This window comes from Bubalus bubalis, chromosome 6, assembly GCF_019923935.1.
Source record: "Bubalus bubalis isolate 160015118507 breed Murrah chromosome 6, NDDB_SH_1, whole genome shotgun sequence".
Taxonomy (NCBI): Eukaryota; Metazoa; Chordata; class Mammalia; order Artiodactyla; family Bovidae; genus Bubalus; species Bubalus bubalis.
This window is the reverse complement of record NC_059162.1, coordinates 15,508,789-15,534,932: the sequence shown is the minus strand read 5'-3', so window position 1 is coordinate 15,534,932 and position 26,144 is coordinate 15,508,789. Positions and strand designations below refer to the sequence as shown.

The following is a 26,144-nucleotide window of genomic DNA, read 5'->3' as shown; positions in this document are numbered from 1 at the left end:
CCGGGAAGGGGGTGGGTAGGAGGAAAGTGTGGGAACGCGGGCGCCCGAGCCCGGGCGTACAAGGCTCGGGAAAAGCGCGGGACCTGTCCACAACCTCGCACCCGCCAAGATCGGCGCGCCGCGTCGCCAGCCAGGCCAAGCACCCGCAAGTTCGCAGACCCGCATGTGGAATGCGTTCCCTTCTCCCGCACGCGACTGCGCCCGGGACACAGACCCACAAAGCTTCACGCGGACCCACGAGTGAGCAAACAGCGCCGAGCAGATTTACCGAGCAGAGGTGCGCGCTCCGCTCCCCTCCCCCTGCCCTCCCCTCCTCCACCTCCCCAGCCCCCAGGCCCCGGGCAGCCGCGCGCCGGGCGGGGCGGGGGCGGGGCGGGCTGTCGGGCGGCGCCTGCCCAAAAGGCGGAGTCGCGAAGCGGAGGGGCCAGAGCTGCGAGCGCCGTGCTGACTGCGCTGCCGAGAAACCCTGCGGGAATCCAGACTCGGAGGAGCCCCTCGTCCCCGCCCGGCCTGGCCAGGCCCCGCGCTATGGAGTTCTTCTGGGCCTCTTTCTTGGGTCTGTGCTGCAGTCTGGCCGCTGCTAACCGCCACACCGTCTTCTGGAACAGTTCAAACCCCAAGTAAGCCCGAGTCACCGGCCGACAGCCTGGACGCCCGGTTGGCACCGCTCCCCCTCTCCAGGTTAACTGTCCCGCCCGGCCCCTAACCTGAGTCTTGGGGAGGTGACCAGCGGCGGGAGGGCTCCCATAGATTTTCTTCTCGCCCATAACCGGGAGTTCCACCCCAGGGCAGGGCCCTGCCCGCATCTGCTTGCACCGTACGGTCTCTGCCCCTCTTTTCCTTCCCTCTGCTACAGCTGTTACTTCTGTTAGGTGGGAAGTTAGACATGAGCAACAACGGGAGGCCTCGCTGAAAGGGATGCAAGCTGATCTCTAAAATCCATCCCAGACACACCCAGGAGAGCTCACTGATGTGCTACAAAAAAACCAGAGACCTTTCAACGCCTGCACATGCGCCCTAGGCACACAGTGGATACAAAATAACCACAGGGGCTTCTCCAAGTAACCTTAGGCAGTTAGGAGCCCAGTAAGAGCTCATGAATATTCTACATCTAAGTGTAACAGAGCAAATTACGGGAAGACAAAAACAACACAGCCTGCTGTTATATGACTTACAATTGTCAATCGGCCTCGGAGTGTATGCCCGTTTGCATTCCCTTTCATTCATTGGTGGTGGGTACAAGCTCTGCTTTGGACCCGCCATAACCAAAGGGAGGAGACTGGACGTATCCAAGGGGGAAGCCAAGAGGGATTAACTGGAAGGGTAAGGAAGGCTCTTGAGGATCAGTCTGCTCCCATGTCTTAAGAGTGTCTGTGTAGTAAAAGATCTGTCTGCTTGAGCTAAACTGAGCTGTAACTTGTCTGTTACTCTACATCCTTTAGACTGTCAGTCCTTTCGATGCTGAACACCTCCTGCCTCTGGCAGGGGCACTCTCTCTGACCTTCAGGGCTCTTATTCTAAGCCCTTCCACCACAAAGGCCTCTGTGTATTTGGGCATTTACCTACACTGACAGGTCTTGACATCGGAGTAAGAACAATTCTTACAGTAATCCTGGAAAGACCCTTCAGGAGCGACCTGGGCTTGCCTGAATTCAGTGTTTATTCTGATTTTAAGGTGTCCCTGGAATGCCCCCCCCCCCCCAAGGGTCTTCTGAGGTGGCAGGAGTGAGGCATAGGCTGTGTGTGGGTAGGCTTGAACGAGTCACCTGTGTCTGAGGTTCAGGTAGTAAAACTGAAAAGAAGGGGAGAGGCAGAGGTCATTGGGATGGTTCCGGAGGACAGGAAGGGGTTAAAAGGGTTACAAAGGGCTCTGGGCAGGAAGGAGTTAATTTCTCCTGGGCAGATTTAGGGCTGTGAGGCAAATGGTACCGGGAGGAAGAAGCTTCCATCAGATTCTTTGTTCTTGAGTTTTCTGAAGTTAGGGGAACAATATCTGTGGGAAAACAGGAGAGGTGGGTAGGGTGGAGTAAGGAGAGGAGAGCTGGGCAACTTGGGGTCAGGCGAAAACACTCCACTCAGCTGGGCCACCCCCAGCCCCAGCAGCCTACCCCCCACTCCCCTTGAGAAATAGATTGTGCCAGTTCCCTCTGACCTTGGGGCAGCACTGCCTGGTGGGGGGTCTGTTGGGGAGGGAGGGAACAGACAGCTACCTGCCAAGCCAAGGGGGCAATGCCCTCTTGCCCATGGGTCTGATAGGACTGTAGTCAGCGCTCCCCCATCTCACCCCTTGCGGTCTGTTCTTTGCTTCTTTGACCCAGTCTTGTCCTAGAGGGAGAGAGCAAAGTCCCTGTTTATGCCCATGCCAGGTGTTGGCTGCAGGAGGAGGAGGGGACAGGAAGCTGTGAGTAGGGGGAGGACCCTGGCCTTTTCCGTTCCCAAGCTCCCAGGTTTCCTCTCTTTCAGGAAGGAGCCTCTTCCTTGCCCCCCCTCCCCGCCTTCCCTGACGCCGCTGCCCCCCTTTCCCAGATAGTGAGCAAGAGTCAAAGGAGTGCTAAGTGAAGCAGATTGTACCCCCAGGAGGAGGGTGATGGGTGCACCCACCCAACGCAGCTTCTGCCCTGTCCATCTGGACACACACACTACTCTGCCCAGGACTAAAGGGAAACCAGCCCAGAGCAGCCCACAAGCAGCCAAGCCAGGCCCAGCCCGAGGGCAAAGATGAGGTGGCAGTGAGCTGGGCGGGTGTGAGGCTGGCAGGGGTGACTCAGGGCGGTGGGCATCAGCCCTGGGATCTCCAGGCCCCAGGCAGGGGGCAGCGTGGGAAGAAGGGCAGAGCCGCCTGAACTGTGTGCTGGCCTCCTTAGTACTCCAGGGACAGGAACACCCCCTCCGATTCAGACCTGTAAGCTCCCTTTGCCTGAAGTGGGCACTGGGCCATCCTGGGGTCCTGGGGGCTGACCACATTTGATGAGGGAAATTTTCACAGGTTCTCATGAATACTGGGGCGGGTGGCAGAGGTAGATGAGGAATGAGTCAGTGCCCGTCACGGGGAATGGAGGAAAGACGCCAGGCCCAGAGCTGAAATACCTGTTCTGAAATGGCTTCTATGTTTATCTCTCCAGAGAGGAATTTTAAAAGCCACTCTCTGCTCCTCTTTCTCTCTCTCTCTTTTCCCCAGAGTGGGGGAAGGGCCTTGGTAAGCCTAGCCAGTGCGCTAGCATGTCCTGTAGGGCCAGGCCTCTTAAGGGTCATGCTGACTGGGCAGTGGGTGCCCACCTCAGAGGCCTCTTGGCCTAACCCCAGCCCTGGCCCGCCCCCCAACCCATGCCCCTGGCTTTGGTTTGAAGCAAGTTGGCAGCCAACTCTGCTGAGTCTCTAGCTGGCAGTGCTTGGGGGGATTCGGAGAAGCTGACCGGCTTGGGAGCCGGAGGTGGGGAAGTCCTTTTCCCCCAGGACCCCACCCAGACTGGAGCCAGGTGTCTAGAGCTGGGTGGGGGAGGGGCCGGTGGGCAGTCAGGCTGGAGCCTGTGGAGCCTGGGGGGAATGGGCTGGGGGAGGGGAGCTGGCTCCACCTTGGGAAGAAGGAGGGCCTTCTCTAGAGCTCATTTCACAGGAGGTGAATGTATGGCTTTTGGAGACAAAAGGACAAGAGAGGTTTTGGGGTGCTTTGAGAGAAGTGGACCAAGAGAGCTGAGCACTGATTTGAGAAGGGGGGGATTTGAGGGGACTGGAAGAATTGATGAAAGCAATTTAACGTAAAAGGACTGGGCATTATCTGTGGGCACGGATGTCCTGGGTATTGGGAGAAAAGTTAAGTTGAACAATACGAGATACAGTCAGTGGGTCAAGGGGAAAATGAGAGGAGTAAGAAAAGTGAGAACAGATCGTTGGGTGCCAAGCACTAGCATGGGAAAGAGAAAAGGTTACGTGGATTTTGATTACTGAATGGGCCAGTAGGGTCTCAGATTGAAGCCTAACAGCATTTAAAGGAACAAGTGGTAGAACAGAGTTGGAGAAATATTGATAGGTAGAAGAGTGAGCTGAGGAAATATTTAGAAGCCCATCCTTGGGTAAATATCAGGGAGGTTATGGGAAGTGCTTTGGTACCTGAAAGATACCAAGTGGATGCTATTTAGAGGATTAGTGGCAGACAATGATGGTGGGGGGAATGTTTGGAGATAGTGGAAAGATATTTCAGAGATCAAGATCAGTAAATACTAAGAGTTGAGACTTTTTAAGAAATCTTTGGGGTAGGGTCCAGTGTGAAATGTGAGGGGTCATGTAAGTATTCGGAAGCTCAAAGGCTCTGGCCTGGCTTCTGAGTGACCACCCACTCTCTCCACCTTTGCGCATGCCCAGGTTTTGGAATGAGGACTACACAGTACATGTGCGGATAGATGACTACCTGGACATCATCTGTCCTCATTACGAGGATAACTCTGTGCCAGATGCGGCCATGGAGCAGTACACACTGTACCTGGTGGAGCACGAGCAGTACCAGCTGTGCCAACCCCAACCCAAGGACCATGCCCGCTGGTTCTGCAAGAGTCCCAAAGCCAAGCATGGCCCGGAGAAGCTGTCTGAGAAGTTCCACCGCTTCACAGGGTTTACCCTCAGCAAGGATTTCAAAGAGGGACACAGCTACTACTACATCTGTGAGTGCCCGGGAGGCATGCACACAGGTCCACATACTCGGGGACACACCTGACATGACGTACACGCTTCAGTACATGCTTAGTGGGGAGGCAAGCAGCAGACAGCCCCTTCCAATCCTGAATTCTATTTTTCTTCATTCCCATTACAAATGCAGAGTGAGCTACTGTGTCCTGGGCACTCTGCCTGGCACTATAGTCACAGAGATAAATAAAACACTGCAGGGTCTCTGTCCTCCAGAATCTAGAAAGGGACATACATCTATTAATATCATTAGAACAGGGCGATATGGTAGCTATGAGCTCAGGGGCCCTGAGAAAATGACTTGAACACCGGCCGGTCTGGGGGAGTGGGGTGCACCTCATAGAAGGCTTTCTGGGGAAGATGACCCAAGAGCTTAGGGCAAGCAGAGGAGCTGCAGACAAGAGGTCATGTACAAAGACAGCATGACATCCTCAGGGAACTCCAAGTGGTTCAGACTGACTGGAGCAGGAGGGACACTTGGGAGTGGGGAGACAGGAGCCTGGAGAAGTACACAGGTTAGGGCATGGGGACCCAAGAAGTGCTAAGAACTTTATCCTGAGGGCAGATTTTAGGAACTGTAAGATCAACTTTGTGTAGAATGGATCCAGGCCTCACCCTATCAGGGGGCTTAGGGAGAGCAAGGACATGGTGGCTGGGGAAGTGGAGCATATTGTGCAGGTCACCCCAACTTCAGGCTGGGAGGAGTGGAGAAAGGACTGTGGGGAAGGGACAGTGTCTATGTTCTTTATATCATCACTTCGAAAGTCAAGGGTTATTCCCAAGAATGGGAATTTGGATTGAACTTGGGGCAGAAAGTGGGCAAAAACTTTCTGGGGAAGTGGGGAAGGTGAGAATCAAAGATCAGAGGGAAGAGAGGGATTAAAATGAGTAGGGACCAAGAGAAAGCAGGGCCAGAGGCATTTGTACTTATATTTTCTTCCAACAAAGTTTCCCTTCCTTAAAACTCTCTGGATTTGTTTTGTAGCCAAGCCCATCCACCACCAGGAAGACCGTTGCTTGAGGCTGAAGGTGATGATCGCTGGCAAAATCAGTGAGTGTCAGGGTCCTGTGGGCCTTCTTTCTCCATCCTGTCCTGGGCCAAGTCGAGAGATCTGGGATGGTTGGGAAATCCCGTTGCCCAGTCCAGCCAGCACCCCCACTCTTTTGCTTCCTGCGTGTACCAAGTTACCTGACCTATGACCACCCTTATCTTTCAGCTCACAGCCCTCAGGCTCATCCCAATGCACAAGAGAAGAGACTTCCAGCAGGTAGGTGGCTGGAGCAAATTGGGCCTGGGGCATAAAACGGGGTCTGCTTGAAGAGGCTGGGTATAAAAAATGACTCCTTTGCCAGGCAGGGGCAGGGGGAACCTCGCTGGACTGAGGGCCAGTGCCAGCAGTAGGGCCACTCACCTGGGAGGCCTTTGCCCTCTCGTCTCGCAGATGACCCGGAGGTGCAGGTCCTGCATAGCATCGGGCACAGCGCCGCCCCTCGCCTCTTCCCACTAGCCTGGGCTGTGCTGCTCCTGCCATTCCTGCTGCTGCAAATCCCGTGAGGGTGTGCACCCCATCTACTGTAAGGACTGGAACCAGGCTGAGGAGGCAGGCGGGCCTCCCTCACCTACCTGGGGCCCCTCCCAAGGCCCCAGTCCTGGGAACCACTCCCACCACATGCTCAAGCTGCCCCCCAGCAGCCGCAAAACGGGTCGATATTTAGGGTTTCAACCCTAAGGAGGTCAGAGAGCCTGACAGTGCCATTCCCACGTCCGTGTCAGAAGGATGGACAAAGAAGTGGAGACAGTCTTCTCTCCGCCATTCCTGCCCTTAAGCCAAAGAAACAAGCTAGACAGACATGGCCTCCTAAGGGCACCGTGGGAGCCGAACTGGAAGGGGCTTGGGGGTCACAAGATGGACACTGAGCTTGGCAAAGATGCCCCTCCCATGGAGAGCCAGGATGGCTCTGACAGAAGAGCAAGAGACAGTTTCCTGCTTGGGAGCCAGGGACAGAAGCAGCATGCTTGCTTGGGTTGACCCAGCATCTCCCCCAGGACTTGCCTCTGTGGAGCTGCCACAAGGAGGTCTGTAGTCAGACACTGCATCCTCTCTCATCCTGGGACGTCACTCCGCAGAGCTGCACCAGCAGGGGGGCTGTGCCAACCTGTTCTTAAGAGTGTAACTGTAAGGGCAGTGCCCACGTGCAGAGTCTATGCCTAGTATGTAGCCTGAAGGGCAGGGCCCACAAGTACGGAATGTATATGAACTTGATGTGTGTCTATGCTGATTTCTACAACTGGAATTTTTTTTTTATACAGTGTTCTTTGTCTCAAAATAAAGGAATGTGTTTGTTTTTTTGGACATGATTTTCTGCCCCTCCTTCCTAATTTATGACCATTGAGTCCTGCTACTTGCCAGGCTCTGCACTGTATCAGTAGCAAGGGGGTTTGAAGTTTTTTTCCTCTCTCTAGAAATAATGCGTTTCACCAGCCCATAAGGGTGGGTGTTTCCTCCTCTGAGGTTTGTCCAGGACTGGAGTGCTCCCTACAGCAGTTCCAGGCTGCACCCCACTCTGGAAGTTCCTTCTGTCCAACCACTGCCCCACTCCCACCCTCTCAGCGCTGGGCTTCGGCATACTTACTCTTCAGGTACTCACGCTGTTGGGTGAGTCAAGGCAGCCGCTTGGAACGCCAGCTGAGGCATGCGGCCCGCCTCACAGCCCCACCAGCAAAGACGTGTGGGAGGCTGGGAGGGAAAGTTCCCAGCAGCAAGCTGGTTGGACTGGCGAGAGGCGGGGGGGGGGGGGGGGGGGGTCAGTGATACATTTGGCCAGTGGATTCGCCAAGTCACAGAAAGTTGGCAGTGTTGGCTGCAGGGGGAGGGCATTTCACAAAGACTCGGTGATTCCTGGCAGTTCCAGTTATTTAGGGAAGAAACCGGAAACAGGCTTCAGCAAACGGGGAAAAATCTCCCAAACTCTGGCCAACTTAAAGCTGTGAGCTGGGGTCCTGCATCGGAAGCATGTTGAAGTCTGCCTAGCAAGCTTTTGTTTCGAGTTCTACCACGTAGGCTCGCGGGCCAGGGGGAAAGAGTTGAGGCTGGGGGTCTAGGTGATCCAAGGAGTAAGCAGAGAGTGTGGAGCGGCTGATGCCGGGACAAACGCGCGAAGCCTTAGGAAGGGGGCCTTACGGAAAACGGCAACGTGAAGACCCTAAACGCTGCGCAGGGTCGGGACAAGCCCTCGGAGAGGCGGGGCCTGAGCTCGTGCTTGACGTTCTAGGGGTGGGCCAGGTTCCGGTTCAGTTTCCGGGGGGGACCGCCGAGCGCGCAGGGGCGGAGCCAGGGGCGCGAAGGGGCGGGGCTCCGGCGTCTGGGGCTCCGGATCCTGCTAGCTGGCCCTGGGCGCGGAGAGCGGGATCTGCGACTCGGGGAGGGATGGAGGCGGGCGGATTGGCCGACTCGCTTCTTTCTGGAGCTTGCGTGCTCTTCACCCTCGGCATGTTCTCCACCGGCCTGTGAGAGAGCGGACGGGCTGGGCTGGGGCAGGACCAGGAAGTCAGGAAAGGAGCGAGAGGGGACAGAGACGTGGCCGCTCTGTCAGGTTACATCTGGAACCTAGGCTCAAAGTGGAATCGGGTCGAGGGGAACGGGGTACAAGGGCAAGGCTGGTCATTTGACCTGAGAGAGAAGGCCAGGGAGTTGAGGGTAGGGCTGGGGACCTGCGGTTGTCCGGAAAGGATGACAGGCATCGGGGATTTCGACTCCCCAGCAGCCTGGCTCTCCCTTTCCACCTCTCCCCCCTGCCTTCGGGGCCCCGTTACAGCTCGGACCTCAAGCACATGCGGATGACCCGGAGCGTGGACAGTGTCCAGTTCCTGCCCTTTCTCACCACGGATGTCAAGTGAGAGGGGGCGATGCCTGCTGGGGGAAAGGCTATCTGAGGGAGGCTGGGGAGGGGTGAAGAGGAATGTGGACTAGGCCCCTTGGGTACCCGCCCCCCCCCCGCCCCCCGCCGCCCCCGTTCACACTCAACCCCGCGGGACAATGTCCCTCCCCTGCACCCTGCAGCAACCTGAGCTGGCTGAGTTATGGGGCCTTGAAGGGAAACTGGACGCTAATCGTCGTCAACGCCGTGGGTGCTGTGCTTCAGACTCTGTATATCTTGGTGTATCTGCACTACTGCCATCGGAAGGTAGAGGCCCTTCCTCTGCTGCACGCCCTGCCCTGCCTTGCTGGCAAGGCAAACACTGTTTTTCCTAGAAGACTATAACAGGCTGGCACTGCCACCTTTTCCTGGAAGACCCCTTCAGCCTTGCAGTCCTCCTTCCGCCATAAAGTCAGCCTTCTGAGATTCACATATTGTCCCCATTCTGGCAAAGCTGATAGCTCTGCCAAGCCTGAAAGTGCCTTGCTGCCCAACAGACTGAAAAGAGATTTTTGTCTCCACAGTTCCTTCAAAGTCAGTGCCAGTGGCTGCGAGTGAGATGATTAGCTCTGCTTCCCCATTCACACAAGCATTAAGCTCCTACTCTGTAGCAAGCTCACCCCCCAAAAGTTAACTTTCCATCTCTTAGAAACCTCCAGGGTTTGGGTAGGGAAGACCCGTGCTGAAGTCACTGGTGGGAAAGAGGCTGTGGCAAGTGCCATACTGGATGGAGGCTTAGGCAAAGGCTGGCTCCCCCACTGGAGCATGGGTGAGGGCGGGATGAATTAATTCCAGCAGCAGTCAGAGGGCTCTTGGCACATCCAGAAGTATGGCTACTCTCTCTTCTGTAGCGTGCCGTGCTCCTTCAGACTACAACCCTGCTGGGGGTCCTTGTCCTGGGTTTTGCCTACTTTTGGCTCCTGGTGCCCGACCCTGAGATGCGGCTTCAGCACCTGGGCCTCTTCTGCAGTGTCTTCACCATCAGTATGTACCTCTCACCACTAGCTGACTTGGTGAGTGGGGGTGTCCGGGGAGGTAAGGGAGATAAATCTCCCACAGAAGAGACTGTAGCTTTCGGTCCAGAGGAAGGGAAGACCCGAATCCTGGAAGGAGACAGGGCAGTGGGGCTGGGTGAGTGGGAGGCAGGAGGGAAAGGTTGGGTAACAGAAGATCATGGGGGCTGTTTGACCTTTTTTTTTGAGGAAATTCTGGGCAAAGTGGGAGATTTACCATGTGCCTGGTTAGGAGTATCTTTCATCCTTTCCCATAGGCCAAGGTCATTCGTACTAAATCAACCCAGCGTCTCTCCTTTTCACTCACCATTGCCACCCTCCTCACCTCTGCCTCCTGGACACTCTATGGGTTTCGACTAAGAGATCCCTACATTGTGGTAAGCAGAACAAGGGCAGGGTGGCAGGTGTATGAAGTGGAAAAGCAGCTCCTCTCCTCACAGCAGCCCTTGTGATTTCAGGTGCCCAACCTTCCAGGAATTCTCACCAGCTTCATTCGCTTCTGGCTTTTTTGGAAGTACTCCCCAGGAACAAGACAGGAACTATCAGCTTCTACAAACCCGAGGGAGTTCACCTGACCACTGGGCACCTATAATACCAACCTATTACCAAAGAAACTTGTTTCAGCCACTGCTGCTGGTTAGCTCCACAGGGGCAGTGGTTTGTGGTAAAGGAAAAGAGAATGCTTTGAGAATCCGGGGACTAAAGAAAGCTTTAGTTAGAAGATTGGATGGAACCTGGGAGATGAATTCACTTTTTTTCTTTTTTTTTCAAGATTTTGTTTTTTACTTTTGGAGGTGGGGGGAAATCTTTAGAATGTGCCTTAAAATAAAACTGTTCCCTACCCCTGCCCATCAAGGCTCCTTCTATATTCAGGGATAATCAATCCACCTGGTTTGGTAAAGGGTAGAGCAACTGTCTGATTCACAGTTGCTCTTGGACTAGTAGGGTTAGGCTTGGGTGTTATGAACAACAGACTTCAAGAGATCTCTCCTAACAGGGCTAAAAAGACCAGGAAAGTGAAATGACTTTTCCATTCTGAGAGATCTTGAGAAAGGGGGTCTGTGCCGCCTTCATAGCAAAAAGGAAGAAGCACCAGCAAAATACAAAAAATAAAGGCTGAGAGAACCTCAAGGAGCCTCTCAACAGTTAGTACACATCTGTTCCCAGCATCCATACTCAAATCAAACAAGCTTAGAAAATAAACTGGCCCTTTAATGGGGAATGGGAGAACAGGCTGTCCGGGAGGGAATCAGAGTTAGGGTGTCAGAAGCGAAGTCCCCTGCGGGTCAAGTCGGCTCTGGCCTCTTGGATCTGACTCTGCAGCTCGCGGGCGGCGTCCTCGCAGTCGTGAAAAGTAGCGACGCGGTAGCCCACGGTGCCCAGGGCATAGCAGCCGGCAGATACCAGCAAGTAGGCGGGCAGTGGCCACAGGACCTCCCGGCAAGACGAAGGCAGCTCCAGGCCCAGGGCTCCCATGGTCAGGGCCGCCCAGGTGGAGGCCAGGAGCGCCAGCGCCCACAGCCACTGCGCTAATTTCGTCATGGACACTGTGGGAAGAGGAAGCAGAGCTCGAGGTCCCTGACACCCCGCGACCTGCTCTTCATCCGAGACCACTCCCTGTCCTTCTCCCTCACCCACCTTCCATACCACCTAACCTCAGGGCCACTGCCCCAACGCTCCCGCCCTCCCCAATCGGCCCTCCACCTACACTTACCGACCCGCCCGGCGTCTTCCCGGCTCCACACAGCGCCGACGTCAGCTTCCGGAATCCTCCGCGGCTCTCGCTCCGCAGCCGCGCTGTCTTCTGGGAGTTGTAGTCCTCGAGGGATGCCCGGCCACTGTCTTGACCTAAGCTGCACTCAGCAGGCTCTGCTGCTGCAGCTGCAGCCTGGGCCGGAAGATCTTTCAGTGCTGCTTCTCTCCCTCGAGACCTCGCTCAAAGCTGGCGTGGGGCTTGTAGACAACCTAAAGACACCCTTAAGTCTTGCAACAAGGTGGGGATGTAATATCGTTCCTCTTAAACTCACTTCGGAGAAGGCAATGGCATCCCACTCCAGTAGTCTTGCCTGGAAAACCCCATGGATGGAGGGGCCTAGTAGGCTGCAGTCCATGGGGTCGCTAAGAGTCGGGCACGACTGAAGTGACTTAGCAGCAGCAGCAGACTCACTTCAGTATTCTTGCCTGGAAAATCCCATGGATGGAGGAGCCTGGTAGGCTGCAGTCCGTGGGGTCGCGAAGAGTCGGACCCGACTCAGCGACTTCACTTTCACTTTTCACTTCCGTGCATTGGAGAAGCAAATGGCAACCCACTCCAGTGTTCTTGCCTGGAGAATCCCGGGGACGGGGGAGCCTGGTGGGCTGCCGTCTATGGGGTCGCACAGAGTCGGACACGACTGAAGTGACTTAGCAGCAGCAGCAAACTCACTTCTCTTGCGCAAAAATTCCACTCATTCATTCATTCACTTATTTACGCTTTTTATTCATTCATTCAGTGGAAAGTTTCTCGAGCGTCGCGTTAGGCTTTGGAGAAATAGAGATGTCAAGACACGGCCCCTTCTCTGGTGGAGGGAAGAAAGCAGGAATCAAGAAAACAGATGCATTGACAGCTAAACGTGGTGCTCTGAGATAGGTGTTAGAACAGGGTTGTCATACTTTAAAAGAGAAATTCAAAGGAGCAACCAGTAGGACTTGGAGCCAGAGGACGAAGTGCTCCAGGAAGATGTCTTTAAGGGAAAACACTTGTGGGGACAGAGCAATCACCTGGTGTGTTTAGGGTATTAAGAGAAGGTGTGTATACAGCTTTCAGAATCTGGGGGATGAATTCATGGCAGGTATATAGAAAACCAAGTAAAAGAAAACATCACTCATTATCAGAGAAATACAAATCAAAACCACTATGAGGTACCATCTCACATCAGTCAGAATGGCTGCGATCCAAAAGTCTACAAGCAATAAATGCTGGAGAGGGTGTGGAGAAAAGGGAACCCTCTTACACTGTTGGTGGGAATGCAAACTAGTACAGCCACTATGGAGAACAGTGTGGAGATTCCGTAAAAAACTGGAAATAGAACTGCCATATGACCCAGCAATCCCACTGCTGGGCATACACACCGAGGAAACCAGAATTGAAAGAGACACGTGTACCCCAATGTTCATCACAACACTGTTTATAATAGCCAGGACATGAAAGCAACCTAGATGTCCATCAGCAGACGAATGGATAAGAAAGTTGTGGTACATGTACACAATGGAGTATTACTCAGCCATTAAAAAGAACACATTTGAATAATTTCTAATGAGGTGGATGAAACCGGAGCCTATTATACAGAGTGAAGTAAGCCAGAAAGAAAAACACAAATACAGTATATTAACACATATATATGGAATTTAGAAAGATGGTAATGATAACCCTATATGTGAGACAGAAAAAGAGACACAGATGTATAGAACAGTCTTTTGGACTCTGTAGTAGAAGGCGAGGGTGAGATGATCTGAGAGAACAGCATTGAAACATGTATATTATCATATGTGAAACAGATCACCAGTCCAGGTTCAATGCATGAGACAGGGTGCTCAGGGCTGGTGCACTGGGATGACCCTGGGCAATGGGATGGGGAGGGAGATGGGAGGGGGGTTCAGGATGGGGAACACATGTAAACCCGTGGCTGATTCATATCAATGTATGGCAAAAGCCACTACAATATTGTAAAGTAATTTAGCCTCCAACTAAAATAAATAAAATTTTTTAAAAAGTGATCCAGTTATACAATTAAAAAAAACAAAAGGTCAGGCATGGAGTTCCCTGGTAGTCCAGTGGCTAAGGCTCTGTGCTCCCATGGCAGGGGGCCTCAGGATAGATCCCTGGTCAGGAAACTAGAGCCCATTTGTTGCAACTAAGACCCAGTGAAGCCAAATAAATGAATAAATATTAAGAAAAAGAAAAGAAAAGGCCAGGCAATTATCAACTTAAGGGAAAACAAAGAGTTATAAAAGGAAAGAAAGAGAATGCCTGTCTGATAAAGACCACTAAGAACATAACTGTAATTGGACAGTTGGGTTTATTCACTTGCTGCTACAAGACAGAGCACAAACCAGAGGAACTGTGGAGCCACTCATCAAACAAAGGAAAAAGCCAAATCATTACAGAATATGGGAAACAGTTGAGTTCAGATGATATTTAAATGAAGTAGTATTTTGATAGGTTCCAGTCAGATGTAAGAGAAGGAGTTAACAACGGCCTGGACTGAGAAGTAAACTGCAGGTCCACTTGGAAATTACAAAGTTAAGTTAAATAAGTTTAGATAATTATGTAATAGATAACTACATAATTAAGATAAGTGTGGGATGATATGTCCAAAACCCCGATATCTGAAGCTTAGCACCTAGGTTGGAAATTGAGGCTGCTTCTCTGTATCAAAGTAATCACCACAGGTTAAACCTCCAGCAAGAGCCGGATATGTCCCATTCTCACTTTCTGATTTCAAATAGAAAAGTTGTGACTGTATGATTTTAGAGAATGGAGTTTCTCAGCCCCATGTCCCCAAGGTTAATTAACAAAATCAGTTTTTACAGATTCACAGAGTCTTAGTACAAACACTACATGACTCAGTGTGTAGAATATTTTCACAGCCATAATAATGTAAACACAAGCGTTGATTTAACTAAAATTTTGGAATATATTTAAATTGAGAGTGTGGGGGAGGGGAGTATATGAGGAAACAGGATTAGAGAGAACTATATCCTCATTTTCCATGGCAGGCAATTGACTGATTATATCTAAAATAGAAAAAAAAAGAAATAATAGCATGAGTGTGTTATTTAGAAATACAGAGGGAAGTACAAAAGAAAAGTGTCCTAGAAACTTGAGAGCGGTTTATGGAGAAGTATATGTATAGAGGTAGGAAAATGGAGCAGGGGACTGTTGTTTTTCTCTCCTTTATTTTTTTAAAGATATTTATTGATTTATTTGGCTGTGCCGAGTCTTAGTTGTGGCATGTGGAATCTAGTTTCCTGACCAGGCACTGAACCCAGGCCCCCTGCATTATGAGATTGTAGTCTTAGCCTCTGGCCCACCAGAGAAATCCCTGCTATTTTTCACTGACTATCTTATACAACTAGATGGCCTTTGAAAATATGCAAATTCCTTTGTTAAAGTAAAAATTAAGGCAAAATTAAAATATTTTCAGAAACCTGCCATATGAGCTTCAAAGGCCCACTGCAACTCCCTTCTCCATTCTTCCCAAAATCCTACTGGTTTCATGACCTCACTAGTCACACTGACTTTCAACACAGTTCAAGACGCAGCCATCAGCCTTGCAGATCCAGAAATTCTATCTTGTTCACCCATAGTAGACCTGGCCTTGAAAGATTGCCACTCCCCAGAAAATTTGGAGGGGGAAGATAATGAGAAGGAGCTTGCCTTACAGCACATGAAAACAGCTAATAAATTATAATGCCATAATAATAACCAGCAGAAGATTAAACATTCATTGAGGGGCTATTATGTATCCTGTCCTATCTGACATGGCATGTTTGATTTTCACAGCAGGCTGCAATAGGTACTTTTATTAATATATCCCCAGGGATGAATGAGGAAACCAAAGCAGAGAAGGTAAAAGGTAAGTAACTTGCCTGAGGTCACGTGGGTAGTAAGTAGCAGACTGTTGCAACTGACTCAAAACTTTGTGCTTAGTAATTTCATCTTCCTCAGTTACTGGTACAGGAATGGGCAGATAGTATCGTCATAGCAGCTGACATTCATTGATTGATTACCCTGTGCCAGGCACTCTAATAAGTACTTTATATGCACAATCTCACTCAATCTTCACAGCTACCCTATGAAGTAGGTACTATTATTATCTCCATTTCACAAATGAAGAAACTGGGGCACGCCCCAGATAATCAGACCATAGAGCCTCCTAACTTTGCCACTATGGTAGCACATCTTGTTACCTAGATCAAGGGGCTTCTCTGGTGGCTCAGTGGCAAAGATCCACCTGCCAATGCAGGAGACACGAGTCCAATCCCTGGGCCAGAAGATCCTCTAGAGAAGGAAATGGCAACCCATTCCAGTATTCGTGCCTGGGAAATCCCATGGACAGAGGACCCTGGAGGGCTACAGTCCATGGGGTCACAAAAGAGTCAGACACGACTAAATAACAGCAACCTAGATGAATGGAACAAAATAAAAAGTGAAGAAATGGGCTTCCCTTGTGGTCCAGTGGTTAAGAATCCACCTCAATGCAAGGGACACCCAATTTGATCCCTGTGCTCCACAACAAGAGAAGCCACCACAGTGAGAAGCCCAAGCACCTCAGTAAAGAGTATCCCCCACTCACCTCAACTAGAGAAAGCCCACGTGCAACAGTGAAGATCCAGAACAGCCAAAAATAAACTAAATATCTTTTTTAAAGTGAAAAAAAAAGATCAAACATATACCATTTCAGCATATGATAGAAATGGCATCTCAAGTGAGGAAAGATAAATTATTTGGAAAACACTTGCCACAAGCTTAGCCTTTGAAGGGCCTCCCTGGTGACTCAGATGGTAAAGAATCTGACGGCAGAGCAGGAGCCTCGGGTTCTATCCCTGAGTCAGGAAAATCCCCTGGAGAAGGACATGGGAACTCACTGCAGTATTCTTGCCTGGGAAATCCCATAGACAGAGGAGCCTGGTGGGCTACAGTCCATGGGGTTGCAAAGAGTCAGACATGACTGAATGCCTAACACTTTAGCATTTGAAAAAGTAAGTTAGAGTTCAACCTAACATCTTCAGTTCAGTTCAGTTCAGTCGCTCAGTCGTGTCCGACTCTTTTTGACCCCATGAATAGCAGCACGCCAGGCCTCCCTGTCCATCACCAACTCCCAGAGTTCACTGAGACTCACGTCCAGTCGAGTCAAGTGATGCCATCCAGCCATCTCATCCTCTGTCATCTCCTTCTCCTCTTGCCCCCAATCCCTCCCAGCATCAGAGTCTTTTCCAATGAGTCAGCTCTTCACATGAGATGGCCAAAGTACTGGAGTTTCAGCTTTAGCATCATTCCTTCCAAAGAAGTCCCAGGGCTGATCTCCTTCAGAATGGACTGGTTGGATCTCCTTGCAGTCCAAGGGACTCTCAAGAGTCTTCTCCAACACCACAGTTCAAAAGCATCAATTTGTCGGCACTCAGCTTTCTTCACGGTCCAACTCTCACATCCATACATGACCACAGGAAAAACCATAGCCTTGACTAGACGGACCTTTGTTGGCAAAGTAATGTCTCTGCTTTTGAATATGCTATCTAGGTTGGTCATAACTTTCCTTCCAAGGAGTAAGCGTCTTTTAATTTCATGGCTTACACTAAAATAAAATCCCAGTGCATTAAACAAAACAATGTGGAAGTGAAGCACTCAATATGCCATGGTTGGCATACATATTTCGTGGCTACATATTTTTCAATGTCCAGCTCAGGCATCATGTCCTCCTGTTGTAGCCACGGTTTCTAGGAAACAAACTCACTCAGAAGGACGATGCAGATAGTGGAGTGCAGTTTATTACACCTGCGGGCCGAAGGCAGAGTCTCCTCTTAGCCAAGGACCCCGACCAGTTTTTTGTGAAAACCTTATATACCCTATGGAGAAGGAAATGGCAACCCACTCCAGTGTTCTTGCCTGGAGAATCCCAGGGACGGGGGAGCCGGGTGGGCTGCCGTCTATGGGGTCGCACAGAGTCGGACACGACTGAAGCGACTTAGCAGTAGCAGCAGCAGCAGTATATACCCTAAGTGTACGTGCCCAAACCCACCTCCCCCAATTCCCTGAAACTAGTCTGAACAAAGGAAAAGAAAGATACAAAGTTAACCCTGATTCACATGCCTTAAGCCTAGGTAGTTAACAGTGGACAATTATCAATAGGCCTGTGGTCATACCCCAATAAGCATAATAGAATTTATGATGCTATTTGGTTACAGAGATAATAAGGGTATTCTTTTAGGGGACAGGGCCCTGGGGCTCTTCCATCGAGGGGTGGAGGGGGGCCTGGTTTTCCAGTTGGTATGTCGTTTCCGTAGATACTGGGCATATAGCTCAAAGTCCACAGTCCAGCCCAAGATGGAGTCCTGCTTTCAAGACGGAGCCTGTTCTGTCTGTTTCCTCCTTCACTCCAAGCAGCCTTCCTGCACCTTGACCCTGTTTTGCTGGTTAGACACCATCTTCCTCTTCTGAGCTTCCACAGACTCTCTTTCATAGATGGCACTTACCATGTTGAGCTGTAGGTGTTTCGTTTCTTTGCTTAGCCCACTTAGGAACATTGTAACTTCAGGACCAAGCACACTGTGGGAAACCCAGAGGGCTCCTATAAATGTAGGATGGGAGGGGGGCAGAAGGAAGGACAGGTTAGCATTCGATAGTCTCCAGGAAAACTGACCCAGCTCTCCTGATTCCAGGAAATATAACTACTGCAGAGACTCCCATCTGCTAGACATGGGGTCTTTGGCTTTTATAGCACTGGACAAAAGCCAGCAGATTCTTATGGTCCAGCTCCTCTCTCTTCAATCTTTTTGCAGATCATCACTCTTCTGCAGTCACAGCAGGCCACAAATACAAGTGATTATGGCAGGGTATTGAGAAATGGAATATTTCCTGCCATATCAGTAAACAAGGATGTCACAGTCACCAGCAACGCAAGCCCTCCAAATGTTAATTTCTGAGCCCCTAGGGCACCGAAGAAGGAGAATACCTGTGATTCGGCAGACATCAGGCTGCAGCCACTCCCTGCAGCGAGCACTGAGGGACTCAGGATGTGAACGACACGGGATGTTGGCCCCAGATCGCTGAGATCCTTATGAAGGGAACGAGCCCAGACTGTTGCACCCTCCCATACATAGAAAAGCACTAAATTCCTTCACTTGAGGTATCTGGTTCTTTAATTCACAAGAAATAATTTTGATGTTCAGAATACCTGGCCTTGGTTGCAAATATCGATGTAACCTGACTCCTCCCCTGCCTCCTCAGAGCAGTTCTCTCAGGGTTACTTGAGATTCTGTCTCCTGGGCTTGAAGTCCTAAAAATTCTCACCAAATAAAACATAACTCTCAACTTTTAGGTTGTGACTGTTTTTTAAGTTGACAATAGGAAAGGCAGTGCAGCTTGGGGGCTAAAAGTTTGAGCTTTTCGAGTCCAGAAGTCTTGAGGTTGGGTCCTGGCTCTTTCCTTTACTTGGCTATGTGACCTTGGGCAAGTAGCTTAACCTCTCTGAGCTTCAGTTTTCTCATGTTTTTTGGAGTTTTCTCCTTTGGCAAGCTTTAGTTTCAGAGAGACATAAATTCCAGAGATGTAAATCTGGAACCTTTATGCTAAAGTACATTAACTATGGGAGAATAAGCAAAATTACATGCAACACGGAGGAAGGGATTGACTGTTTGGGGGAAGGCATGAGCCTCTATAAAAGAGGCCCTGAAGCCCGAGGTGATATGGGAAAGATGAGTAAGAGACTTCAAGTAGGGGTTGGGGGTGGAGTGTACAAAGCAAAGGGAAAGCCTGAACAAAGGCTGGGAGGCTTGAGTTCATAGTGAGTAATCCATCTCTGGCACAAAGACTGCTTCATGGAAGAGTGGCAGGAGGTGAGGCTGGAAAGCCTGGCCAGGGTCAGGCGATCTAAGAAAGACCCCTTGAAAGTGTTTGTGTTGAGGCTGGTCCCTCAGGTCAGCAGCTTCCCCCATTAGAGGAGTGGGTGGCCGTGGTGTGTGTCCCGTCAGGCAGCCGAGCTTTCTGGATGCCCAAAGGTGCCATGGTGATTACTGGGTCCTTGAGGAAGTTTCCAGGTGATTAGGCTGTGTTGATTCCATCAGTGTCCCCAAGGCACCTGCAGCTCCATCGGAGTGACGGGACAGACAGACATGCAATCAACAAAAACACATACAGACAAAATCACAGCCAGGCATTCAGGGGAAATGATGGGCCAGAGATTGTGCCGCTGATTGGAGAAGGGAATGAGAGAGTCAGGCGAATCAGAGGAGACCAAGATGGGAAAAGATGATAGCCTGAGGGAGGAGGGACACAGGAACAGGCCTGGCAGCCGAGAGAGACATTCTGAGGATCCAGCAGCTTGGACATAATGTAATCTGGAGGCCGAATTCCAGCAAAGAGCTCACAGTGTGACAATGGTGTGTGGCTAGTAGGGTGCTTGATTCTTTTTTTTTTTTTTAATTTCGTTTTACTTATTTGGTTCCACCAGGTCTTCTTTGCAGCATGTGGAATCTAGTTCCCTGATCAGGAATCAAATCCAGGTCCCCTGCATTGGGAGCTTGGTGTCTTACCACTGGACCACCAGGGAAGTCTGGGTTCTTGATTCTTTTAACAAACGTGTATTGAACACCTCCTATACTATACATCAAGCAGTATTCTAGTGACTAAAAAGGGACAAAATATCTGTTTTTAATGAAGCCTGCAGTGAAAACAAGCTCCTTCAACAAAATGATGGGAGACGGACAGGAAACACCTATTGAATATATCAAATAGTGAGAAATTCTGTGAAGAAAAATATAGCTAAGTGAGGGGCTAAAGGAAGACAGTGTACCGTATTATACAGCAGGATCAGAAGGGGGTCTTTGAAAGGGAAACGTTTGCGTGGAGACCTGAATGAGACCAAGGATGGAGAGAGAAGTGTAGATAACGGCCAGACGGCTGTTCTAGGCAGTGGGAACAGCATGTGCAAAGCCCATGAGGTGTCACAGGAGATGTACGAGGGCTGGGGTGGAATGGACGAGCGTGGAGAAGAGTGTGAGGCGATGAGGCCAGAGGCAGCAGGGGCCAGGTGCTGCGTTGTAACTACCCTGGTTAAGTATCATGGCAAATATCACTGGACCTGAACTTCAACTGCAGCTCTGCCTTCCCTTATAATTCTAAGCAGGTTATTTTAGCCTCTCTTTCATTTTACCCTATTTCATTTCACTAAAACAGGTGTATTAGAATTCTCCAGAGAACCAGAACCAGTAGAAGATACATGTGTGAAGTTTATTTTAAGGTCTTGGTTCATGGGGTTGTTCAGTTCAGTTCAGTCGTTCAGTCGTGTCCGACTCTTTGTGACCCCATGAATAGCAGCACGCCAGGCCTCCCTGTCCATCACCAACTCCCAGAGTTTACTCAAACTCCTGTCCATCGAGTCGGTGATGCCATCCAGCCATCTCATCCTCTGTCGTCCCCTTCTCCTCCTGCCCCTAATCCCTCCCAGCATCAGAGTCTTTTCCAATGAGTCAACTCTTCGCGTGAGATGGCCAAAATATTGGAGTTTCAGCTTTAGCATCATTCCTTCCAAAGAACACCCAGGACTGATCTCCTTTAGGATGGACTGGTTGGATATCCTTGCAGTCCAAGGGACTCTCAAGAGTCTTCTCCAACACCACAGTTCAAAAGCATCAATTCTTAGGTGCTCAGCCCTCTTCACAGTCCAACTCTCACATCCATACATGACCACAGGAAAAACCATAGTCTTGACTAGATGGATCTTTGTTGGAAAAGTAATATCTCTGCTTTTTTGAATATGCTATCTAGGTTGGTCATAACTTTCCTTCCAAGGAGTAAGTGTCTTTTAATTTCATGGCTGCAGTCACCATCTGCAGTGGTTTTAGAGCCCCCAAAAATAAAGTCTGACACTGTTTCTACTGTTTCCCCATCTATTTCCCATGAAGTGATGGGACCGGATGCCATGATCTTAGTTTTCTGAACGTTGAGCTTTAAGCCAACTTTTTCACTCTCCTCTTTCACTTTCATCAAGAGGCTCTTTAGTTCCTCTTCACTTTCTGTCATAAGGGTGGTGTCATCTGCATATCTGAGGTTATTGATATTTCTCCTGGCAATCTTGATTCCAGCTTCTGCTTCTTCCAGCCCAGCATTTCTCATGATGTACTCTGCATATAAGTTAAATAAGCAGGGTGGCAATATACAGCCTTGACATACTCCTTTTCGTATTTGGAACCAGTCTGTTGTTCCATGTCCAGTTCTAACTGTTGCTTCCTGACCTGCATATAGGTTTCTCAAGATTCAGGTCAGGTGGTCTGGTATTCCCATCTCTTTCAGAATTTTCCACAGTTTATTGTGATCCACACAGTCAAAGGCTTTGGCATAGTCAATAAAGCAGAAATAGATGTTTTTCTGGAACTCTCTTGCTTTTTCCATGATCCAGCGGATGTTGGCAATTTGATCTCTGGTTCCTCTGCCTTTTCTAAAACCAGCTTGAACATCTGGAAGTTCACGGTTCACGTATTGCTGAAGCCTGGCTTGGAGAGTTTTGAGCATTACTTTACTAGCGTGTGAGATGAGTACAATTGTGTGGTAGTTTAAGCATTCTTTGGCATTGCCTTTCTTTGGGATTGGAATGAAAACTGCCCCTTTCCAGTCCTGTCGCCACTGCTGAGTTTTCCAAACTTGCTGGCATATTGAGTGCAGCACTTTAACAGCTGACTGTGGCTCAGATCAAGAACTCATTATTGCCAAATTCAGACTTAAATTGAAGAAAGTAGGGAAAACCACTAGACCATTCAGGTATGACCTAAATCAAATCCCTTATGATTATACAGTGGAAGTGAGAAATAGATTTAAGGGACTAGATCTGATAGGCAGAGTGCCTAATGAACTATGGAATGAGGTTTGTGACATTATACAGGAGACAGGGATCAAGACCATCCTCATGGGTTGTAGAGGCTGGCAAACCCAAAATCTGAAAGATCTTCCTCTGTCTTGACTTCAACTGACCACAGCTGGGAACAGTGGGGAAAGGGCCAGGTCCCAGGCCACGTGAGCACAGACCAGCAAGAGCATCCAGCAGACCAGAGCAGCTCAGGTCCCAGGGTTATCTGCCACTGAATTCCCTCCTTCTCTGAGGAGGTCAGTCTTTTGTTCGATGTGGTCCTTCAGTGCATTGGATGAGGGCCAACCACATTATGGAGGGCAATCTGCTTTACTCCTATTTTAAGTGTAAATCTCATTCAAAAACACCCTCAAGAAACATCCAGAGTGGGAATTCCCTGGCAGTGCAGTGGTTAGAACACCTCCTTTCCATGGCAGGGGGCACAAGTTCAATCCCTGGTCAGGGAACTAAGATCTCACATGCTACATGGCATCCCCAAAAAAGGAACATCCAGAGTAATGTTTGACCCAATATCCAGGCAATGTGGCCCAACCGGGCTGACATATAAAGTTAAGTACACAGTAAGAATATCAATCTTATAAGGTTGAGGTAAGTGATGAAATTGAGAATATCTGCAAAGCACTAAGTTGGCTGAAAAGGTCGTGGTTGCTGTCATGTAAGGGACAAAAATGACATTTGTCAAATGCCTAGTGGGTTGAGTGCTATGCTAGGCTCTTCCACATTGTTATTTAATTCCAATCCTCTTTACCACAATCTGAAGCAGGTATTATCCTCATTTTACAGGTGAGGAATTTAACTCAGCTTGCACAAGGACCCTCACCTGGTGTCAGAGCGGAACTAGAACTCAGGTCTGTCTGATTTCAAGACCTGGGCTCTTTCCTACTGTACCACAGATGTCCAGAACCTGTAGCTGTCTGCGTCAGAAAAAAGGCCTCCATCACAGGGGCTTCGCCCGAGGCTCCACGGTAAAGAATCTGCCTGCAATGCAGGAGACGTAGGAGACTCAGGTTTAACCCCTGGGTCGGGAAGATCCCCTGGTGAAGGAAATGGCAACTCACTCCAGTATTCTTGCCAGGAGAAGAGTCTGGTAGGCTATCGTCTAGTGGGGCCGCAAAGAGTCAGACACGACTGAGCATTCACACACAAGGGCTGGAGATGGGGACTGGAGGATGAGAGCAGGAAGGGGAAGGGTCTCCCTGGCAGATGAGCCTAGACCCTCACACAAGTGTACAGGCACCTCAATCCAGAAATTGCTCTGAAGTAGCCTGTCAGCCCTCGTGGCAACTCTTGGCCCAGAAGAGGGGTGTGGGGAAGATTTTTCTGTGGGGTCTTGACTTGTGGAGAAGAATCTCACTTTTCAGTCCCCCCTGATGGTGTGGCTTCAGCCTAAAAGTAGGGGGAACTTCCAGCTTATTTGAGGTGAGGGGAATTCTCAGAGAAGGGCTCCTCACAGACCATAAGGGCCATTTGGCTCAGGTCTCATTGTCACACAGGGCCTCAAATTTAGGCTTCGGGTGTTATTTCTAGGTGTGGTTTCAGATAGTCTCCCTGTCACTCTCCCACAGAACAGAAAGAAGGATACAACACACAAGATTTAACTTTTATTATGGAATTTTCAAGTACATACAGAAGTAGAAAGAATCCTAATAACTGCTATGCCCATTATCATAGAATGTTACATTATCAAGTCAGGCCTGCAGTTCCCTGTGAAGGAAACATCCCAGGTAGGAGAGCTGGAAGGAAGGGGGCCCAGCCCAAGCGCCAGGGCTGCAGAGGCTGGGGCGGGAATGGCGGGCTCTTCGTGGCTCAGGGAAAGTGGGGCGCCGGGCACGCAGCTCTAAAGTCTGCTTCCTGCCCCAGGCCAGGCATTCTGCACTTTGCCCTCCACCCCAGGGGATGTGGTGCCCAATTCTAGAGCCAATTAGGTGGCCTCTCTGCCAGGGCAGGAACTCAACCAAATAGCACTCACAGCGCAACCTACGGTGGCCAGTTTGCTCCCAGCCCCCAGGGAGTAGGGAGGGGGGATTTGGGAGCAGGATCTTGGCCTTGCCCCCTGAGAAACTTCCAGTCTGCTGGCAGGGAGGCAAAGAAATGTACCTGAGGTGAAGCAATCAAGTGCCACTAACTGTGCCCACACAAGGGTTCTGGCTATTGTTTGCTTAGGAGGCGGCTCTGTGAGTGACCCTAAGTTAAGGAGCAGTGTGCACGGGCAGGCCAGTCCGGAGGTCCCTGAGGGCAGGGCCTCCGGCTTCCCATTCTTTCCCGGTTCCCACAGTGCCCAGGGCTCCCTCAAGCTACAATGAGTTTCAATACTCGCTTTTGACTGAAACGTTTCCCTTTGTCTCTGTCTCTGTGTCTCTCAGCCGCTCTGTCTCTACCAGTCTCTGGGTCTCTCTTGTTTCCCAACATCCTTCCCCTGGGGAGCAGAGTTGGGGGGGGCTGGGCAGTGGGAACAGGTCCGAGTCCTGTTCTCACCAAGGACAATAAGGTCCGGAAAGGGCTGGAGCCAAGGCCTGGCGCAGACTCCCCCTCCCTGCCTGCCCTGGGCGCCCCCTTCCCTGCTGACCCTCGAGATGCCCTAAATGCCAGGCGTCCCCTCCTGCCAGCGCCAGTCCTAGGGGGGGTCCAGCCTCTGCCCGGGCAGGGGAGCCCCCTCGTCTCACCTTCCCACCGCCCTCTTCTTAGGTGGCATCACCTCCTGCCCCAAGGAGTCCAACTCTGGGACAGGAGCCCACCCTGTGTTATTTACTCCTGTTTCCGGAGCAGGCAGCGGGTGTCAGGGCCACGTGTGAGGGAGCAGGAGGAAACATCTGGCTTCCCCCGGTCCTCCAGGGGCGGACCGCCCATCTCTCCCCTAGGCCTCCAGCCTCCAGGGTGGAGCAGAGCCCCAGGCGTCCTGGGGCCAAGAGGTTAACACCTTTGCCCTTCTCACCTTCAGGTTTCCAGAAGCTCTGATGGCCTCACGCCCCCTTATTTAATGATGGTGTTAGATGGCTGGGATACCCCTGCTAGGGTTAATTGGTAGGTCAGGTGCAGGCAGCTGGCAAGGCACCCCAGGGACAGGCTGGGTGGAGAGCTGACGTCGGCGCCAGCCTGCCTGATTAATGCACCCATTCCCTGAGGAAGGGATCATTATTCCTGGCCACATACTGTCGCTGAGGCCTATGCAGTGGGTGGCAGCAGGTGCCCAGATACCTTGGCATTGTCCTGGCACCTGCTTGGGCTCCTCCCCAACCTCCAGTAACCTGGCCCCAGTTCTCATCTTGGAAGGTATGATGCCCCCAGGTGGTCAGATTTCCCGTGTCAGTGCTCACCTGGGCTGGCACCTGGCCTTCTGCCCACTCCAGGACAGGGTTTGACAGACTGAGACCTAGAACTAACCCAGCTTCCTGCAGGTCCATAACCCTTTTGGGGCACCATTTCTTCTCCCCAAGGGTCCCACATATGGTAACCCCCCCAACCATCACTAGGTAAGTCAAAGCTTAGGACTACCATTCCTTCTCAGGAAGGCTCTGGTCTCCACTGAACTGTCTTTGCCTCCACTCACAGCCAGGAGCAAGGAGTCTTGATTCAGGTTTTAGCCAGTCTCTCATGTCCTCCAAAAGTTGGCTTCCACTGGAGAGACTCAGCAAGAACCTTAAGACCCAGTAGGAACTCTCTAAGCCCTCAATGCCAACTTGGTGAGTGTTGCCAGTCTCCTGGAGGAAGACATGAGCTTGTGGCACCCTCTGCAGGTAACCTGGGCAAACTGCATGGTATTCCCTCAGCCTAGAGACAGAGGTTAAAGGGTCTGGATTCTGGCTACAAATGGGGAGGGTGGGGATGTCTAATCCTGGACCAGAGTTCCTTTGACTCACTTCTTCACCTTTATTGGGTCTCATTCCCTAACTCAGGCACATCCCATGTATTGAAT

At 50.7% G+C, this 26,144-nt stretch overlaps 3 protein-coding genes and 1 long non-coding RNA gene across 5 annotated transcripts; 2 read left to right on the top strand and 2 right to left on the bottom strand.

Moving 5' to 3' along the window:
* Nucleotides 1-8: 8 nt before the first annotated feature.
* EFNA1 (ephrin A1) lies at nucleotides 9-7,036 on the top strand. 2 transcript variants are annotated; one of them, XM_045166003.1, is made up of 5 exons: nucleotides 9-620; nucleotides 4,360-4,655; nucleotides 5,663-5,728; nucleotides 5,895-5,945; nucleotides 6,031-7,036. In XM_045166003.1, exons 1-5 carry the CDS (start codon nucleotides 529-531, stop codon nucleotides 6,183-6,185), a joined length of 660 nt encoding a protein of 219 aa, XP_045021938.1. In that variant the 5' UTR covers nucleotides 9-528; the 3' UTR covers nucleotides 6,186-7,036. The 2 variants fall into 2 exon arrangements, with proteins under 2 accessions (XP_045021938.1, XP_045021939.1); XM_045166004.1 differs by having other exon boundaries at nucleotides 22-620; nucleotides 6,120-7,036.
* Nucleotides 5,775-7,874, bottom strand: LOC123465880. The gene is made up of 3 exons (XR_006641174.1): nucleotides 7,860-7,874; nucleotides 6,090-7,451; nucleotides 5,775-5,789 (listed from the first exon to the last, which is right to left on the bottom strand). It is a non-coding gene; the product is annotated as an uncharacterized LOC123465880 (long non-coding RNA).
* Nucleotides 7,875-8,030: 156 nt separating this feature from the next.
* On the top strand, nucleotides 8,031-10,739 carry SLC50A1 (solute carrier family 50 member 1). Its single transcript, XM_045166002.1, is given in 7 exon segments — nucleotides 8,031-8,185; nucleotides 8,494-8,571; nucleotides 8,739-8,862; nucleotides 9,447-9,608; nucleotides 9,866-9,985; nucleotides 10,067-10,126; nucleotides 10,128-10,739. Coding segments are annotated over 7 exon segments (984 nt in total). The 5' UTR covers nucleotides 8,031-8,105; the 3' UTR covers nucleotides 10,488-10,739.
* A 60-nt stretch (nucleotides 10,740-10,799) lies between these two features.
* On the bottom strand, nucleotides 10,800-11,475 carry DPM3 (dolichyl-phosphate mannosyltransferase subunit 3, regulatory). The gene is made up of 2 exons (XM_045166005.1): nucleotides 11,323-11,475; nucleotides 10,800-11,155 (listed from the first exon to the last, which is right to left on the bottom strand). Exon 2 carries the CDS (start codon nucleotides 11,148-11,150, stop codon nucleotides 10,872-10,874), a length of 279 nt encoding a protein of 92 aa, XP_045021940.1. The 5' UTR covers nucleotides 11,151-11,155; nucleotides 11,323-11,475; the 3' UTR covers nucleotides 10,800-10,871.
* Between the last annotated feature and the right edge of the window lie 14,669 nt (nucleotides 11,476-26,144).

What these genes read in the sequence shown, in the direction of transcription:
- EFNA1 (XM_045166003.1), top strand. Translation starts at nt 529, where the DNA reads ATGGAGTTCTTCTGGGCCTCTTTCTTGGGTCTGTGCTGCAGTCTGGCC. An exon ending in ACACAGCTACTACTACATCT is followed by an intron (nt 4,656 to 5,662) that starts GTGAGTGCCCGG and finishes TTTGTTTTGTAG; the next exon opens with CCAAGCCCATCCACCACCAG. An exon ending in AGAGAAGAGACTTCCAGCAG is followed by an intron (nt 5,946 to 6,030) that starts GTAGGTGGCTGG and finishes CTCCTTTGCCAG; the next exon opens with GCAGGGGCAGGGGGAACCTC.
- DPM3 (XM_045166005.1), bottom strand. Translation starts at nt 11,150, where the DNA reads ATGACGAAATTAGCGCAGTGGCTGTGGGCGCTGGCGCTCCTGGCCTCC.